The sequence below is a fragment of the Zophobas morio genome, unplaced genomic scaffold (assembly GCF_036711695.1).
Source record: "Zophobas morio isolate AGI-343-1 ecotype UQ-CSIRO unplaced genomic scaffold, CSIRO_AGI_Zmor_V1 ptg000004l, whole genome shotgun sequence".
In the NCBI taxonomy this organism is placed as follows: Eukaryota; Metazoa; Arthropoda; class Insecta; order Coleoptera; family Tenebrionidae; genus Zophobas; species Zophobas morio.
The window spans coordinates 5237565-5256409 of record NW_026972109.1 but is presented as its reverse complement, the minus strand read 5'-3'; the positions used below and the strand labels follow the sequence as shown (position 1 = coordinate 5256409).

The 18845-nt window shown below is 35.8% G+C and overlaps 4 protein-coding genes across 6 annotated transcripts in view; 3 read left to right on the top strand and 1 right to left on the bottom strand.

The window, feature by feature from the left end:
- The window catches only part of LOC135138486 (uncharacterized protein), an 81202-nt gene that overhangs the window by 58095 nt on the left and 4262 nt on the right, over positions 1-18845 (bottom strand). The window contains exon 1 of one of the 3 annotated variants that reach the window (XM_064068468.1): positions 5180-5236. The exons of the other annotated variants lie outside the window; for them this stretch is intronic. The gene's annotated coding sequence lies outside the window, so the exon portion shown is untranslated. Of the gene's footprint in view, positions 1-5179; positions 5237-18845 lie in introns of those variants that run through there. 3 annotated transcript variants of the gene reach the window in all.
- On the top strand, positions 13085-14524 carry LOC135138467 (3-hydroxykynurenine transaminase-like). Its single transcript, XM_064068441.1, has 5 exons — positions 13085-13268; positions 13312-13504; positions 13552-13873; positions 13921-14268; positions 14315-14524. The coding sequence occupies exons 1-5, from the start codon at positions 13098-13100 to the stop codon at positions 14469-14471; spliced, it is 1191 nt and encodes a 396-aa protein (XP_063924511.1). The 5' UTR covers positions 13085-13097; the 3' UTR covers positions 14472-14524.
- LOC135138474 (alanine--glyoxylate aminotransferase-like) lies at positions 14606-16286 on the top strand. Its single transcript, XM_064068451.1, has 6 exons — positions 14606-15010; positions 15055-15247; positions 15294-15615; positions 15661-15756; positions 15801-16049; positions 16097-16286. The coding sequence occupies exons 1-6, from the start codon at positions 14828-14830 to the stop codon at positions 16239-16241; spliced, it is 1188 nt and encodes a 395-aa protein (XP_063924521.1). The 5' UTR covers positions 14606-14827; the 3' UTR covers positions 16242-16286.
- Positions 16591-18009, top strand: LOC135138460 (alanine--glyoxylate aminotransferase-like). The gene is made up of 4 exons (XM_064068437.1): positions 16591-16787; positions 16834-17026; positions 17074-17740; positions 17786-18009. Exons 1-4 carry the CDS (start codon positions 16617-16619, stop codon positions 17928-17930), a joined length of 1176 nt encoding a protein of 391 aa, XP_063924507.1. The 5' UTR covers positions 16591-16616; the 3' UTR covers positions 17931-18009.

Genomic DNA, 18845 nt, shown 5'->3' with positions numbered 1-18845 from the left:
TCAAAAAATTGCCATATTTTGATACGCGAAAAAAAAAATTGGAGTTATCGAAGAAATGAGGCCGAAAGTAACTTCTAAAGACCGAAATCTACAAGAAAATGTCTTTAGGTGAGTTTCGAAGATGGTTGAAAAAGGGTCGAAATTTTCTTAAAAGGGTGATAGTATGAAAAAATTGAGCTTTTGAAAAAGTTGCCTAAAAATTCACAAAAAAATCCTGTATTAAGATTTCGACGTGCTGATTCCAAAAATAATAACACTTTTATGGTCCCAGGTCAAGATCTTATAAATATTCGGCTTGAGAGTATTTTTTTTAAACTCAAAAAATTGTCATATTTTGATACGCGATTCTGAAAAATGAACCCGAAAGTAACTTTGAAAGACCTAAATCTATAAAAAAATGTCTTTAGGGTAAGTTTCAAAGATGGTCCTTTTTCGAGCACCATTTCCTTAAGGGGGTAATACGAAAAAATGAGATTTTTTAAAAAATTTCCTTAAAATTCACAAAAAAATCTGGAATATTGAATTCGACGCACTGATTCCAAAAATATGGCACTTTTATGGTCCCGGGGCAAGAGTTTTTAATTATTCGGCTTGAAAGCCACTTTTTTAAAAAACTCAAAAAACTGCAAAATTTCAATACCCACTTAAAAAATATATAGGAGTTATCGAAGAAATGAGGCCGAAAGTAAATTCCACGACCGAAATCTACAAGAAAATGTCTTTGGTAACTTTCGAAGGTGGTCGAAAAAAGGTCGAAATTTTCTTAAGGGTGTGGTGCTATGAAAAAATTTAGCTATTGAAAAAGTTGCCTAAAAATTCACAAAAAAATCTTGCATAAAGATCTCGACGTGCTGATCCCAAAAATAATAGCGCTTTTATGGCCCCAAGTCAAAATCTTATAAATAAATATTCGGCTTAAAAGTATTTTTTTAACCTCAAAAAATTGTCATATTTTGATACGCAATTCTGGAAAAATTGTAGGTCTTATCGAAAAAATGAAGCCGAAAGTAACTTTGAAAGACCTAAATCTACAAGAAAGTGTCTTTAGGTAAGTTTCAAAGTTGGTCCTTTTTCGACCAACATTTTCTTAAATTGATATTTTGAAAAAGTTAACTAAAAATTCACAAAAAAATCTGGAATAGTGAATTCGACGCACTGATTTCAAAAATATAGCGCTTTTATGGCCCCTGGCCAAGATTTTTGAATTATTCGGTTTTAAAACCCACTTTTTTTAAACTCAAAAAACTGCCAAATTTCAATGCGCAATTCTAAACAACATACAGGAGTTATCGAAAAAATGAGGCCAAAAGTAAATTCCAAGACCGAAATCTACAAGAAAATGTCTTTAGGTAAGTTCCGAAGGTGGTCGAAAAAAGGTCGAAATTTTCTTAAGTGGGGGGTGGTGCTATGAAAAAATTTAGCTATTGAAAAAGTTGCCTAAAAATTAACAAAAACTCTTGTATTAAGATTTCGACGTGCTGATTCCAAAAATAAAAGCGCTTTTATGGTCCCGGGTCAAGATCTTATAAATATTCGGCTTAAAAGTATATTTTTTTAACTCAAAAAATTGTCATATTTTAATACGCGATTCTGGAAAAATGGTAGGTCTTATCGAAAAAATTAAGTCGAAAGTAAATTTGAAAGACCTAAATCTACAAGAAAATGTCTTTAGGTAAATTTCAAAGATGATCCTTTTTCGACAAACATCTTCTTAAGAGGGTAATATGAAAAAATTGAGATTTTGAAAAAGTTGCCTTAAAATACACAAAAAAAAAACTGGGATATTGAATTCGATGCACTGATTCCAAAAATATGATGTTTTTATGGTCCCCGGCCAAGATTTTTTAATTATTCGGATTTAAAGCCATTTTTTGAAACTCAAAAAACTGCCAAATTTCAATGCGCAATTCTAAACAAAATACAGGAGTTATCGAAGAAATGAGGCCAAAAGTAAATTCCAAGCCCGAAATCTACAAGAAAATGTCTTTAGGTAACTTCCGAAGGTGGTCGAAAAAAGGGCGAAATTTTCTTAAAGGGGTGGTGCTACGAAAAAATTTAGCTATTGAAAAAGTCGCCTCAAAATTAACAAAAAAATCTTGTATAAAGATTTCGACGTGCTGATTCCAAAAATACGAGTAATAGCGCTTTTATGGCCCCGGATCAAGATCTTATAAATAAATATTCGGCTTAAAAATATTTTTTTTTTACTCAAAATCGAAAAAATGGATCCGAAAGTAACTTCTAAAGACCGAAATCTACAAGAAAATATCTTTAGCTTCGAAGTTTCGAAGATAGGCGAAAAAGGGCCGAAATTTTTACAAAATGGGGAATTTGAAAACCTTTACTAACACTTGTTAAGATAATACAAGATTTTGGCAAATGATATACTTTCTAAGAAAATAAAGGGCGGGTGGGTGGGGCTTGTACTTGCTAAGATAACACTGACTTTAGCGAATGACATAACCTCTAAGAAAATAGAGGGTGGGTGGGCGGGGCTAGTAACTGCTAAGATACGATTGATTTTGAGAAATAAGATACCCTCTAGGAAAATAAAGGGCGGATGTGTGAAGCTAGTAGCCAAAATCAGTCTTATCTTAACAAGTACTAGCTCCGCCCACCCACCCTCTATATTCTTATATTCTTATAGGGTACGTTGTTTCCCAAAGTCAGTCTTATCTTAGCATGTACTAGCCCCAACCACTCGCCCTTTATTTTCTTACAGGGTATGTTATTTGCCAAAATCAGTCGTATCTTAATAACTACTTCAAAAACTTTCCAAAAAATCCTCAAAAAAATCTGGAATAGAGGTGTCGGCGCGCTGATTCCAAAAACATAGCGTTCAACTCTTTTTTTTTTAATTAAAAAAATTGTCATATTTCAATGCACGATTTTGGAAAAATGGTAGGAATTATTATCGAAGAAATGAAGCCACAAGTAATTTCTAAGAACCGAAATCCACAACAAAATATCTTTAGGTAAGTTCCGAAGATGGGCGAAAAAGGGCCGAAATTTTCACAAAATGGGGAATTTGGACAATTTTACTAGCACTTGTTAAGATAATTCTGATTTTGGCAAATGATATACCCGCTAAGAAAAGAGAGGGTGGGTGGGCGGGGCTAGTACTTTCGAAGATAAAACTGAACAATATCAAGAGTAGTCACTAAAATGAAGAAGATGTGTAGAAAAAAAACTAATCCCAGTCCCCCCATCACTTTTCTCCATTTCACTGACTCATTTTATTTACTGTACAATGAAAATAGAATTCTATTTTGAAAAACGGTAGAATTTAAGATTTAAAACAAAGTCAGAAGTGGCCCCGCCTACCCACCCCTACTCCGTTTTGAACACACATTTTATTGGCTTTGAGACGGAAGTAAGTGGTAAAGCTATTGCTTGCTCATAAAAGACCCCATTGGAATTGATAAATTGATAGCAGTATTCCACTCGATCAAGGTAAGAGTTGAGTTTCGGGTAAAAGGGTTGCCCTCCTAAAACTTTCGTTTCCAGTTATATTCCTGCCCGCCCTCTATCTCCTTAGATGGTATTTCATTTACTAGAATCAGTCATATCATAGGAAGTATTAACCCCGCCCACCCACCCTCTATATTCTTTAGGTTATGTTGTTTGCCAAAATCAGTCTTATATTAGCATGTACTAACCCCGCCCACCCGCCCTCTACTTTTTTAAAGAGTATATAATTTGCCAAGATCAGTTTTATCTTAGCAGGTACTAGCCCCGCCCACCCGCCCTCTCTTTTCTTACAGGGTATGTCATTTGCCGAAATCAGTGTTATCTTAGCAAGACAAGGCCCGCCCACCCGCCCTTTATTTTTTAGAGGGTATATCATTTGGACAAATCAGTCTTATCATAGTAAATACTTCAAAAACCTGGCACAAAATCCTCAAAAAAATCTGGAATAAAGGTGTCGGTGCATTGATTCCAAAAACAATTCAATTCGATTTTTTTATAATAACCTATTCAAAAATTTTGCTTTTGCAAAGTTACCAAAAAATTCTCCAAAAATTCTGGGGTATTGATTTCGACGTGCTCGTTCCAAAAATATAACGTTTTTTGAACCCGGACCAAGATTTTAGAAATATTCACTTTGGAATTAATTTTTTTTAGAAATCCAAAAAAATTGTCGATTTCGACGAGCGATTCGGTACAAATTGTAGAAGTTGTTGAAGAAATGACGCCAAAAGTAACTTCTGGAGGCCGAAATCTAGAAGAAAGTATTTGGTTAAATATAAAAAGCGGACGAAAAAGGGTCGAAATTTTCGGAAGTATCAAAAAAATGGGATTTCGAAAAAGTTGCCCAAAAATTCTCAACAAATTCTGGGATATAGACCACAACGTACTGATTCGACAGTCGAATCGGAAAATGGTTGTTTTCGAAAAAATGAGCCCCAAGTTTCCGAGATTGTTCCAGTTTCTCCTATATGCGTTGCCATTAAAAAAAAATTTGGTGTCGTAGGTAGAAGTAACGTGTTTTAGTCGTGCAGTGGAGTGACTAAGAAGATTTATAGACATTTTAAAATATTTTATGTTTAAATATACTTGGAAGAGATAAGTATTTTTTTAATGTGATGAGTAGATATATTTATATTGTGTCAGAGCAACCGACAAAAATTTACATCATTCATTACAAACTGCTACGATTCCATTGAGTCATGGTTTTACTATTTCTACTTTCCAAAATCATTTACTATTTGGTCTAGGTGGTTTTAGGTTTACTTTGAAAATTTTATAGAGATACTAATAATAATTAGACATTATAACTACAATTGATTTAGAGATTAGACGGCACTAATTAAAATTTATTAATTCAACACCTGCACAAAGTTAATGACGTCATCTTAAAAACCATAATAAATCTTTGGAAAAATAATAATCTTCCGATTTCGCTCTTTAGTTAAAATATGCGCACATAAACTACTCGAGTCGGGTGTAAAAATAAACTAATAGCCTACATATAGTTCATTCTGTGGTAATGGTGTGAAAAGAACTCGAAATGAACTATTTCTATTTCCAGATTACAAAAAAAAAAACTTTTATGCTTAGTTCGCACCAACTGCACGGATTTCACCGTAACTAGTTACCAACAATCCTCACAAAACCCGTTCCACATCCAACTTTCGGACTACCCCAATGCACTCCGGACTTCCCCCTCGGGACTTACAGGTCATGGTCGCCGCTCCCCCGACGCAATCAGCACTCATCCACTTCCACTCACCACCGCCGTCTTGCCAAGACTGTCAAGTCCATGCGGCCGGCTTATCTTTGCGCTTGCGTTTCGCCCAATCATCCACATGTTGTTGCAGCTGTCCTGCCAAAATAAAGCAACAGGGTCTTGGAGAGCCGGCGGTGCGTGACGCCGCCGGGAGGCGTCAAAGCGAAGGTGGCGGTTTTTGCCAAAGAGGGATGTTGATGAATCGCCGCTTCCGGAGTACGAGATTTCGTGGCGCTTTTTGCCACACGATCACTCTGTGACCTTCCGTCAAGGGCTTCCTCGCGATTCCAACACAAAGTATGCTTTACTGGGAGAAATCATGGCCTTTGGTGACCCGAACGATGTTCAAGCGAGGTTAAGCGAGGTCAAATCTTCACGACTAGGAGAGTATGAGGCTCGTTATCACCAAAGATTGCTCACGCGAACGGAGGACGCGGCAACACGCGAATCGGGAGGGAATTTTGGTCTAGTTTGATGGAAGACGAGTTTTGTGGTTGATTTGACTACGATGGTGCAAAGATGAGGTTGGTTACCACACAAGTGCAGCTAGATTGGATTACCGCACTCGTTTTGCAATACCGCAAATTTTTTCACTTGTTTAGTTACTAGTGGCTGAGAAAACAACTTTAATAACGGCATTCAGCCAAGTCTAGTTTCATGTTTCCGTCTGTCTGCGGTGCATCTATTTTCCAATCTTCATTCAGTTGATGTGATTTTTATGATTTACCAATATTTGTCATTTATCCTCTGCAAAAATTCGATGACGTCATGTCAAAACATTACGTAAATTTGACCTACACTGTTTAAACAGTGTCAGTAAAAATAATAAAATGGCCCCTTATCAGTTGATTATTATTCAATTTTTAACCGAATAACTTTACGAATATGGGTCAAGTAAACAAAGTAGCGACTCTCACACTAAGTACGATCGAGTATTTAACATTTGTGGCAAATTATTATTTTTCTTCCGTGCTAATTATGTAACGTTATTTCTCAGGCAATACATAAATTTGGTTTATCGATACTCATAATACGTATAATTTGCGCTAAAGATTGCGATAAAGTTTTTTCGCAAGCTAGAATTTAGTCACAAATCATATTAATTATTTTCCAAACAAAACGTGTGCGCCCACACAAATATCTCTCGATTACATAAAAATCGATGTACGATGGCGGACGTGTCATGATTTCTAACGGAAGGAAAGCAGCGATTTTGTACCATTTTTCGTAATAACTGTAATAATACTGTTTTAAAATAACTAAGCAATTGAAAACCGACGCTTTTTACTGCGACATATGAATAATAACCTGCCGACAACGATGAAATTGATAATTGTAGTTAACTCTGTGACGCAAATTTGGCTTTTAAATCTTTGTTTTAGTCCAACAATTGTTATATTAATTCTGCCGGTTGGACCGAGCTGACACGAACAACCTCGAGCTTTTGGAAAAAAGAATGACTCATTTTCTAATTGAATGTATAAATTCACTTTTGTGTTCTTAATTTATTGGTATAAAATGTTATACAATTTTGATTAGGTACGGTAAAAATCAAGGCGGATTCATAAACCACAAATACGATATACCTATTCAAAGACGTGCTGATTCGAAAAATATAGCGTGTTTATGGTCTCGGGGCAAGATTCAGAAATATATCTGTTGGAATACATTTTTTTAAACCTAAAATATTCACATATTTCAATGAGCGATTCCTGAAAAACTGTTGAAGTTATCGAAGAAATAAAGTCGAAAGTAAGTTCAGGAGATCGAAATCTACAAAATCTTTGGTTAAATTTCGAAAGTATACGAAAATGGCCCGAAATTTTCACACTAAAGTGGGTATTGAAAAATTTTGCTTTTGAAAAAACTACCAAATAATTTTTTTAGAAATCCAAAAAATTTCCATATTTTGATAAACGATTTTGATTTTCAAAGAAATGGGGCTGAAAGTAACTTCTTTAGATCGAAATTTCATTAAAAAATTTTGATTTTGAAAAAGTTGGAAAAAATTTTCAAAAAATTCTGAGATCTAGATTTCGAGGTGCAGATTCCAAAAATTTAGCATTTTTATGGTCCCGGCAAAAGATTTTAGAAATATTTGGTTTGAAATTCAGTTCTTTTCGAAAAAAAAATCCAGGTTTCAGCGAGCGATTTTGGAAAAATGGTAGGAGTTATCGAAGAAATGAGGCCGAACATATCTTTTGAAGATTGAAGTTTACAAGAAAATCTCTTTAAGTTTCGAAAGTGGTCAAAAATGGGCCGAAATTTTCAAAAATTTTTCACTAAAAAATTTTGTTTTTGAAAGTCACCAAAAAATTATAACATAGATTTGGATGTGCTGATTCCCAAAACATTACGGTTTTCTGGCTCCAGGGCAAGATTTTAGAAATATTCGGTTTAAAATTCATTTTCTTTTAGAAATCCAAAAAAATTTCATAATTCAATGGTCGATTCTGGAAAAACAGTAGGAATTATGGAAGAAATGAGGCCGAAAATAACTTCTGGGAATCGAAATCTACAAGAAAATATCTTTGACAAATTTTGATTTTGAAAAAGTTAGAAAAAATTCTCAAAAAATTCTGAGATCTAGGTTTCGAGGTTCCAAAAATTTAGCGGACCCGGAGAAAGACTTTAGAAATATTCGGTTTACAATTCCATTTTTTTTTTAGAAATTCAAAAAATGTTCGTAATGAACGGTCGATTCTGGAAAAAACAGTAGGAATTATCGAAGAAATGAAGCCGAAAATAACTTTTGGAGATTGAAATCGACAACAAAATATCTTTGAAAAATTTTGACTTTGACAAAGTTGGAAAAAATTCTCAAAAAATTCTGAAATCTAGATTTCGAGGTGCCAATTCCAAAAATGGTGGATTTTTATATTTCCGGAGAAAGATTTTAAAAATATTCGGTTCGAAATTTAATTCGTTTGAAAATCCAAAAAATTTCCATGATTCAGCGGGAGATTTTGGAAAAATGGTAGCAGTTATGAAAGAAATGGGACCGAAAATAACTTTTGATGATTGAAATTTACAAGAGAATGTCTTTTGAGTTTCGAAGATGAACAAAAATGGGCCGAAATTTTCAAAAATTTTTCACTAAAAAATTTTGTTTTTTGTGTACTGATTCTTAAAATATAGCGTTTTTATGGCTGCGGAGCAAGGTTTTAGAAATATTCGGTTTCAAATTCAATTTTTTTAGAAATCCAAAAAATTTTCATAATTCAATGGTCGATTCTGGAAAAAGAGTAAGATTTATTGAAGAAATCAAGCCGAAAGTAACTTCTGGAGATCGAAATCTACAAGAAAATATCTTTCATTAAGTTTTGAAGGTGGACGAAAATTGGCCGAAATATTGAAAATTTTGTTTTATAAGTTTTGAAAAATTTTGATTTTGAAAAAGTTGGAAAAAAATTCTCAACTATTTCTGAGATCTAGATTTCGAGGTGCCGATTCCAAAAATGTAGCACTTTTATTGTCCCGGAGAAAGATTTTAGAAATATTCGATTTGAAATTCAATTCTTTTCGATATCTAAAAAAAATCCCATGTTTCAGGGAGCGATATTGGAAAAATGGAAGGAGTTATGGAAGAAATGAGGCCGAAAATAACTTTTGAACTTGCAGTTTATAAGAAAATGTCTTTACGTTTCGAAAGTGGACAAAAATGGGCCGAAGTTTTCAAAAATTTTTCACTAAAAAATGTTTTTTAATAATTCTGCCATCTAGATTTGGACGTACTAATTCTGAAAATATCACGTTTTTATGGCTGCGAAGCAAGATTTTAGAAATATTTGGTTTAAAATTCAATTTTTTTAGAAATCCAAAAAATTTTCATAATTCAATGGTCGATTCTGGAAAAAAACAGTAAGACTTATTGAAGAAATCCGACCGAAAGTAACTTCTCGACATCGAAATCTACAAGAAAATATCTTTCGTTAAGTTTTGAAGGTGGACGAAAATTGGCCGAAATTTTGATAAATTTTTCATTGAAAAATTTTGATTTTAAAAGTTGGAAAAAATTCTCAAAAAAATCTGAAATTTAGATTTAGAGGTGCCGGTTTGAACTTAAATTCTTTTCAAAATCCAAAAAAAAAAAAATTATGGAAGTTATCGAAGAAATGGGGCCGAAAATAACTTTTGAACAACAAACTTTACAATAAATTGTCTTTAAGTTTCGAAAGTGGACGAAAATTGGCCGAGATTTTCAAAAATTTTTCACAAAAAAATTTTGTTTATGAAAGTCACCAAAAAATTCTAACATATAGATTTGGACGTACTGATTCCCAAAATATTACGTTTTTTTGGCTCTAGGGCAAGATTTTAGAAATATTCGGTTTAAAATTCAGTTTTTTTTAATACAAAAAAATTCATAATTCAATGGTGGATTCTCGAAAAACAGTAGGAGTTATCAAAGAAATGGGGCCGAAAGTAACTCCTGTAGATCGAAATATACAAGAAAACATCTTTTGTTAAGTTTTGAAGGTGGACGAAGGATCACCGAAATTCTGATAAATTTTTCATTGACAAATTTGTTTTATAGGTATAAAAAATTTTGATTTTGAAAAAGTTGGAAAAAATTGTTCACAACATTCTAAGATCTAGATTTCGAGGTGCTGATTCCAAAAATGGAACGCATTTATGGTACCGGAGAAAGAAATATTCGGTTTGAAATTGAATTGTTTTCAAAATTCAAAAAATTTCCATGTTTCAACAGGCAATTTTAGAAAAAATAGGAATTATCAAAGAAATGAGACCGAAAATAACTTTTGAATATCGAAATCTAGAAAAAAATATTCGGTTTAATTTCATTTTTTTTTTTTAGAAATCCAGAACATTTTCATAATTCAATGGTCGATTCTAGAAAAACAGTGAAAAATGAGCCTGAAAGTAACTTCTGATTTTTGATTTTGAAAAACTTGAAAAAAATTTTGAGTTCTAGATTTCGAGGTGGCGATTCCAAAAATGTCCCGCAGAAACATTTTAGAAACATTCAGTTTGAAATTGAATTTTGTTTTTGAAATCCAAAAAATTTCCATGTTTTAACGGTCAATTTTTGAAAAAATAGTAGGAGTTATCGAAGAAATGAGACCGAAAATAACTTGTGAAGTGGACGAAAATGAGCCGAAATTTTCAAATGTTTTTCATTGAAAAATTTTGCTTTTGAAAGTCATCAAACAATTCTCAAAAAATTCTGAGATCTAGATTTCAACGAACTGATTCAAAAGTATAACATTTTTATGACTCCAGAGCAACATTTTAGAAATTTTCTATTTACATTTTAATTTTTTTTTTAGAAATCTAAAAAATACGCATAATTCAATGGTCGATTCAGGAAAAACAGTACGAATTATGGAAGAAATGGACGAAAATTGGTCGAAATTTTGATAATTTCATTGAAAAACTTTGAACAAATGAACAAATTTGGTTTTGACAAAGTTTGGAAAAAAATTCTAAAAAAATTCTGAGATCCAGATTTCGAGGTGCTGATTCCAGAAATGTGGCATTTTATTGGTCCCAGAACACAGTTTTAGGAATTTTCGGTTTGAAATTCAATTTTTTCAGAAATCCAAAAAGTTTCCATATTTCGATGACGATTCTAGAAAAATGTTAACTTTTGTAGATAAAAGTCTACAAAAAAATGTCTTTCAGTTTCAAAGGGGGACGAAAATGGGCGAAAATTTTTAAAATTTTTTCTTGAAAGTCACTAAGAAGTTCTCAAAAAATTCTGAGATCTAGATTTCGACGTAGATTCCAAGAATATAACCTTTTTATGGGTCCGGAGCCACATTTTGGAAATATGCGGTGTAAAATTCATTTTTTTTTTAGAAACCCAAAAAATGTCCATAATTTGATAGCGATTTTGGAAAAATGGATAGAAGTTATAAAAGAATTGGGGCCGAAATTAGCTTAAGTAGATCGAAACTACAAGAAAATGTCTTTCGTTAAGTTTTGAAGGTGAAGAAAAATTGGCCGAAATTTTGATAAATCTTCAAGCATTGAAAAATTTTGATTTTGAATAAGTTTGAAAATAAATCTCAAAAAATTCTGATATCTAGATTTCGAGGTGCCGATTCCAAAAATACACCGTTTTTATGGCTCCGGAGAAAATTTTTAGAAATATTCGATCTCAAATTCAATTCTTTTCGATATCTACAAAAATTCCATGTTTCAACGGTCAATTTTGGAAAAATGGTAGGAGTTATCGAAGAAATGAGGCCAAAAATAACTTTTGAAGATCGAAATCTACAAGAAAATATCTTTCAGTTTCGAAATTTACAACAATTTTTCAGTAAAAAATTTTGTTTTTGTAAGTCACCAAAAAATTCTCAAAAAAATCTGAGATCTAGATTTGGAGGCACTGATTCCAAAAATATAATGTTTTTATGGCTCCGGAGCAAGATTTTAGAAATATTCGGTTTAGAATTCAATTTTTTTTTAGAAATCCAAAAAATGTTCATCTTTCAACGGGCGATTTTGGAGTCATCGAAGAAATGAGGCCGAAAATAATTTTTGAAGATCGAAATCTACAAGAAAATGTCCTTAAGTTTCGTAGGTGGACATTTTTCATTGAAAAATTTTGTTTCTAAAAAATTCACCAAAAAAATCTCAAAAAATTCTGAGATCTAGATTTCGACGTACTGATTCAAAAATATAACATTTTTATGGCTCCGGAGCAAAACTTTAGAAATATTCTGTTTGAAATACCTTTTTTTTAAACAAAAAATTTGCATAATTCGATGGTCGATTTTGGAAAAATATTGGAAGTTATCTACAAAAATATGCCTTCAGTTAAGTTTGGAAGGTGAACGAAAATGGGCCGAAATTTTCATAATCGAAAAAGTTTGCGTTTAAAAGTTACCAAAATATCCCCAACAACTGGTGTATTAATTCTACTGGGTGTGCATGGGATGGATAAAGATATTGATGAATTCAAGTAAATGCAATCGCTAGTCAAAATTTAAAAGTTCGTTTAAATAATTTCTGAGCTAAATTCTAAACTTTGACAGACGAACAAAATTAAACATAAATGTAGAAAGGAACTTTAATAAATTTTTAAAGAGGATGAACCGATTTTCACTGTTTTAGCTCCTAGGTGATGTTAATTAAATTTTCAGGGTAATGGATTTGGTTGTTTGCGAAGTTGCAACCTAAAAGTTCCCCCAGACGACGGCAGGCGGACAGAACACAAATGGGGGACCTACACTTCCGTACTCGACATAGAAGCACAAGATTTCTTAGAATAAAAATGTAACAATTATACAAAATAAATATGACATATAATTTTAGTATGCAAAGTTTGTACTTTTATTTTTTAACACGTGTATATTAAGTGCTTTTTAATGTTATCTGTACTATCCACAACGCTGGCGTCATAGATCAATTGGATCCCAAAAAAGTGCTCGAGATTAATTAACGTAATACATAATTATCATGTGCAAAATTATCTAACAAGTGCACGAGATCTCGTCTCCCCAATTGTTATTGATAATAATTGTATTATTATTATAATACAATATAAAAAAATAAAAGTAATAACTGACAATGAAGTACTCCTATTTTTTTTTGACGTGTATAATAGGCAAAAACAAAAATTTTGGATTATTATTTTTAAAAACTGAAAACTTGGCAGCGACTATACAAGCTAAAAGCCACTCTTTTCATCCTCCACAATTCCAATTCCACGGCTATTTCACTCTTAATTTCCACCAAAAGAATTTCTAAATAATAAAAAAAATGCAAGTCATACCTGTATGCATATCTAATACCTTTTAATTTATCTATCAACATCCCATGTGACCCCACTGCAAATATTTATAGTTCAAGGCTGCCAATTTTCGCTCACTCCATTATCGTCATTCAGTAATGAACCATGTCTGCAAGCAAGCCATTAGACTATGAGTCCCCACACAAAAAAAGCGCGAAAAAATTCATCCTCAAAGAGTACATCCAGTTGACAGCAGGCCCGGCGAATTTTTCAGACCGAGTACTGCAAGCTCTCTCCATGCAATGCCTCAACCCTCTGAGCAAAGAAATGCACCTGGTAAGTCGACACAATAACAATCAACCCCACTAATCCAAAACAGATGATGGACGAAGTAAAGGCGATGCTGCAGTACCTTTTCCAAACCACGAACCCGCTGACTTTAGTCAATCAAACGTCAGGAAGTGGCGGAAATGAAAGCATTCTAACCAATTTGCTTGATCCGGGAGACAAATTGGTAATTGCGGTTGGAGGCACGTGGGGGGAGAAAGTGCAAGACATGGCACAACGATACGGTGAGTACTACTTCGATAGTTATGATTTATTTTTTAATTGAGTGTAGGATTTGATGTACTTGCAATAAGAAAACCTCCGGGTGAAATTTTCACGGTGGAGGAGTTGGAAGCCGCGGTCAAATCGCATCAAGCGAACTTGTTGTTTGTTACACATGGAGAGTCCAGTGGTGGTACCCTCCAACAACTGGAAGGTATTGGACCCATGTGCCACAAGTACGACTGCTTGTTAGCTGTAGACGCTGTAGCTTCCATGGGTGTGGACCCTCTTTATACGGACCGGTGGCAACTAGACGCCGTGTGTACCGCTAGTCAAAAAGCTATAGGGTCACCACCGGGTCTCTGCTTACTGACTTTCAGTCCCCGCGCTGAGTAAGACCCATTTAACTTAAATCTTCCCCCTTGACACTAGTTTTCAGAGAACGCATCAAAGCAAAAAAGAACAAGTCTCCGTACTACTTCGACATGACGCGACAAGGACTCTACTTCGACTGCTTTGTAGACGACCACAGTAGAAAGTACCACTACACTTTTTCGTCGAATTTATTGGCTGCATTGCGTGAAGCTTTGGCCCAACTGTGTGAAGAAGGTTTGTCAGAAGTGTGGGAACGACATAAGAGAAACAGCGAGTACCTGTGGAAGAAAATGGGTGAAATAGGGCTGGACTGTTTCGTGGAGAAAGTCGAAAACCGGTTTCATGGAATCACGTGTGTTAAAATTCCCTCGGGAGTCGATCAATTGGAGCTTTTAAAATTTATCAAAGACAAGTAAGGTGGTTTGGGGGTTTAGTTGGTAGTACTGAGTGTGTTTCAGGTACGACATTGAAATTGCGTACGGGCACGGACCCACTCTTAATAAAGCCATGCGAATCGGGTTATTGGGACAAAACAGTCGCCCCGAAGTGGTGGATTATCTAGTAAAAGCTTTAAAAGATGGAATGGAACAACTGAGAAAGCAAGGTACTAACTAAATTTACCTGATGACACGCACATTTAGTACCATTAAAGGACGTTTTATGTTCAAGCATTTTTATTTCATAAGACTTTCCTCAGTCTTGCCAATATCGCGCTCAACAATACACTAAGTCCAGCAATCAATGTTTGCAAAAAAGATAACTATATTATCCGTCAAAACATCAATATTGCATCAGCAAGTCCGTTTTTGTTCAATTTAGAATAACCTTCACCCTCTGGAAGCATTTTAGCAGATTGATAAAAATCAAAAACGTACTGACCCAACAGTGATTAAACACAATCGTTACAAAATGACCTCACTAAAGTGACCTTGCACTAGTACTTAAAGCGGTTCAAACTCGACTTCTTTTCAATGTTAGCCACGATGGCCGAGAACGAGACCCTAGATTACGAAAATGTGTACAAAAAAAGTGCTAAGCGATTTATGCATAAGGAGTATCTGTTGTTGGGTGGGGGACCAATCAATTGCAGCGATCGGGTACTGAAAGCTATTTCGATGCAAACTTTGAACCCTCTGTCGGTAGACATGCACCAGGTAAGTAAAAACTTGCTTAAACGTTTCTACATTATTTTGATTAGTTAATGGACGAAATAAAGGAGATGACGCAGTACCTCTTCCAAACAAAAAATAGACTTACTTTAGTGAGTCAGACTTCTGGAAGTGGAGGTAATGAAACGATTATTACGAATCTTCTTGACCGTGGAGACAAGTTGGTAATTGCTATTGGGGGTACTTGGGGGGAGAGAGTCCTAGACATGGCGCTACGATACGGTAGGTACTACCTTCGGTACTTGGAGACATTTACACATCTATCTAGAATACGACGTCCTCCCGCTCACAAAACCCCCCGGTGAAGTCTACACTTTAGAAGAACTTGAAAATGCGGTGAAATCTCACAAGGCAAAGTTGTTGTTTGTAACCCATGGGGAATCCACTGGAGGTATCCTCCAAAAACTGGAAGGACTTGGGCCCATGTGTCATAAATACGGGTGTTTGTTGGGTGTAGATGCCGTAGTTTCCATAGCTGTTGACCCGCTCTTCGTCGATAGATGGGAAATAGATGCTGTCAATGCTGGTACCCAGAAAGCTATAGGTGCACCACCGGGAATGTGTTTGCTCACGTTTAGCCCCCGAGCAGAGTAGGTACTACCTCTAGTAATTATTTTTTTAAAGATTGTTCGTAGGCAACGCATGAGAGAGAAAAAAATGAAACCTCCGTACTACTTCGATATGCTACGTCAAGGCATCTATTTTGACTGTTTTGGCGATCACACTAGAATGTAAGTACCACTTCTGCGTCAATCCAGTCTCACTGATCTTCTAGGTTCCATTATACCTTTTCGTCAAATATGTTATCCGCAGTACGTGAAGCTTTGGCCCAGATATGCGAAGAAGGACTTCTCGAAATCTGGGCAAGACACAAACGAAACGTCGAGTACTTCTGGAAACGGCTCGATGAAATTGGGTACACGTGTTTCGTAAAGAAACGCGAAAATAGGTTCCACGGGGTTACGGGAGTTAACGTACCGGAGGGAATTAGCCAGAGGGAGCTCATAAAATTTGCCAAAGACAAGTAAGGTACCTTGAAGACACTAGGAGTACCTAAGACTGCTGTTTCAGGTACGACATCGAAATCGCACCAGGGTTTGGGCCAACCTTAAACAAAGCAATGCGGCTGGGTTTGATGGGTACGAACAGCCGACCAGAAATGGCCGATTACTTAATAGAAGCTTTAAAAGACGGATTGCAGCACTTGAAAAAATGATTGTAGATCTTCATTAAACAATAAAGCCTTTTAAATTCGTCATAATTTTGTTTCCATTACATAACTGCACAAATGTAAGCTAACCGTTATCAAACAGAGCACTTTTTCTATTTTTAAAACGAATGCATGTCACTGTTTACCATTTTTTGCGAAAATATGATAAACCTAAGATGCTTTCGTCAAAAACAATGGTTGCGTCAGAAAATCCAATAAAGATTCAGTTAACAACAAACCGACCAATTACAACGAACATACTCTGCAAAACAAAAGCTTAATCCTCCAAAAAAAATTAGTGACGTCAAGAAGAAAGGATTAACACTGACTTTATCAAGTACTTAAGCAAGTCCGCACACGTATCTTCTCACTGTTATCATCATGTCTGCGAACGAGACGCTCGATTATGAAAGTGTGCACAAAAAAAGTGCTAAGCGGTTTACGCATAAAGAGTACCTTTTGATGGGTGCAGGACCCACGAACATCACTGATCGGGTACTGAAGGCTCTTTCGATGCAATGTTTGAACCCTATATCTGCAGACATGTACGAGGTAAGTGAAAAATTGAGCCTAAACCCCTTTAATAATTATAAACCAGATCATGGACCAAGCGAAAGCGATGCTCCAGTACGTGTTCCAAACCAAGAACAGGTTTACTTTGATTCATCAAACTTCTGGAAACGGGGGTAACGAAGCCATTCTTCTGAATCTGCTTAACCGTGGAGATAAGGTGGTTATCGCTATCGGAGGCACGTGGGGAGAAAAGGTCTTAGATATGGCACAGAGATATGGTAGTACTATTTTTGATAATTTCGAAATGTTTATAGTTGTCTTCTAGAACTCGATGTTCTCCCTTTGAGAAAACCTCCAGGGGAGGTTTATTCTTTGAAGGAGCTTGAAGAGGCCGTTAAATCGCACAAAGCTAGGTTGTTGTTTGTGACGCATGGGGAGTCCACTGGGGGGACTCTCCAACAGCTAGAAGGACTTGCGCCTGTGTGTCACAAGTACGGGTGTTTATTGGCTGTTGATGCTGTAGTTTCCATAGCGGTAGATCCGCTCTTCGTCGATCGTTGGGAAATAGATGCTGTTAATGCCGGTACTCAGAAAGCCATAGGTGCTCCTCCCGGAATGTGTTTACTCACGTTTAGCCCCAGAGCAGAGAAACGTATGAGAGAGCAAAAAAAGCGACCTCCGTACTACTTAGATTTGCTGCCACAAGGGGTATATTTTGACTGTTTTGACGGCGAAAGCAGAACGTACCACTACACCTTTTCCGCAAACATGCTATCCGCAGTACGTGAAGCTTTAGCCCAGATCTGCGAAGAAGGACTCATACCAATGTGGCAAAGACACAAGTCGAACGCTGAGTACTTCTGGAAACGCCTTGACGAAATCGGACTGACTTCTTTCGTGGAGAAACGCGAAAATCGGTTCCATGGAGTTACGTGCGTGAACGTACCTCAAGGAATAGATCAGATGGACTTTCTTCGCTACGTTAAACAAAAGTAAGATATCGTGAGGGTACTACTAGTACTGTAACGTTGTTTTAGGTTCGAAATTGAAATCACCCCAGGACATGGACCAACGCTGAACAAAGCCATGAGAATCGGTTTCTTGGGGGACAACAGTCGACCCGAAATAGTCGACTTCGTTATAGAAGCGTTAAAAGACGGCTTGCAGCACTTCGGAAAGTGATTTATCCTTTACTCAAGAGTTGTTTGTATTTCCGCAGTTTAAATGCAAAGTGCGTCAATAAAAAATCCCAACCTGTATACATTTGCGTGTCGAGTAGTGGTCCCAGAGCAGATCCCTGCGTGCCTGGCCTCTCGAAACGCGAACTCCTCATCGGCCCCCGCCATTAATCTTTCTCCCGACTCATAAACCGGCATAAATGTCACGTAAATTTGTATGCCAGCGGCAAGAAAATGCGGGATTCGTGATTAATACTTTTTAAATTCGAAGCTTTACGTAATAAAGCCGTTTTTTCCGCGATAAGAATTCCGTGGAAATTAACCCGGCAGATTAGCGGGCTCCGGTAGCCGGATTTATTACCATAATCCATATGGTCGTGGGTGGTGCAGAACAAATAGAATGTGTGTATCGTAAATTATCGGAACTGAGTGTATATATTTGTAGCCAGGAAAAAAGGGTGGTATCATTGGTGGCGTTTAATTACACGCACGGGTGGCACCGGCTGCACCCATTGATAAGTATGCGCTGGGTTTTTTATTAAACGCGTCGAAACGACCAGGAGATGGTATCTCAGCGCCATTCCGGTAGGTGCCCATGATAATAAGTTTAAATTTCGAAATAATTATTATAGGTTTGTGTCGTCGTATTAACGAGTGAATACAATGAAGGTTTCTAGACGGTATTGTTAAATAAAGCGAAGTCCATAACGGCGAAATTATCTGTCCATCATCAACAAGCATCATTAGGCGGGCTCTTGATGATGGGACCGATTTGGCAGCGGATATAATGGCGTGTGTTGAACTGAAGTGAAGAACAGATGGACGAAAATCGGGCGAAAATGAACCAGAAAACAGATTTTATCGGCAATTCTCGCGCCTAATCCGTGGGTTTATGCTAATTTTATTAATTAATATTAAT

Bases quoted from the DNA above. Each gene is read 5' to 3' on its own strand.
- LOC135138467 (XM_064068441.1), top strand. From the start codon at position 13,098: ATGTCTGCAAGCAAGCCATTAGACTATGAGTCCCCACACAAAAAAAGC. The intron at 13,874-13,920 runs GTAAGACCCATT...ACTAGTTTTCAG, and splicing joins ACTTTCAGTCCCCGCGCTGA to AGAACGCATCAAAGCAAAAA. The intron at 14,269-14,314 runs GTAAGGTGGTTT...AGTGTGTTTCAG, and splicing joins TTAAAATTTATCAAAGACAA to GTACGACATTGAAATTGCGT.
- LOC135138474 (XM_064068451.1), top strand. From the start codon at position 14,828: ATGTTAGCCACGATGGCCGAGAACGAGACCCTAGATTACGAAAATGTG. The intron at 15,011-15,054 runs GTAAGTAAAAAC...TATTTTGATTAG, and splicing joins TGTCGGTAGACATGCACCAG to TTAATGGACGAAATAAAGGA. The intron at 15,248-15,293 runs GTAGGTACTACC...ACATCTATCTAG, and splicing joins AGACATGGCGCTACGATACG to AATACGACGTCCTCCCGCTC.
- LOC135138460 (XM_064068437.1), top strand. From the start codon at position 16,617: ATGTCTGCGAACGAGACGCTCGATTATGAAAGTGTGCACAAAAAAAGT. The intron at 17,027-17,073 runs GTAGTACTATTT...GTTGTCTTCTAG, and splicing joins AGATATGGCACAGAGATATG to AACTCGATGTTCTCCCTTTG. The intron at 17,741-17,785 runs GTAAGATATCGT...ACGTTGTTTTAG, and splicing joins CTTCGCTACGTTAAACAAAA to GTTCGAAATTGAAATCACCC.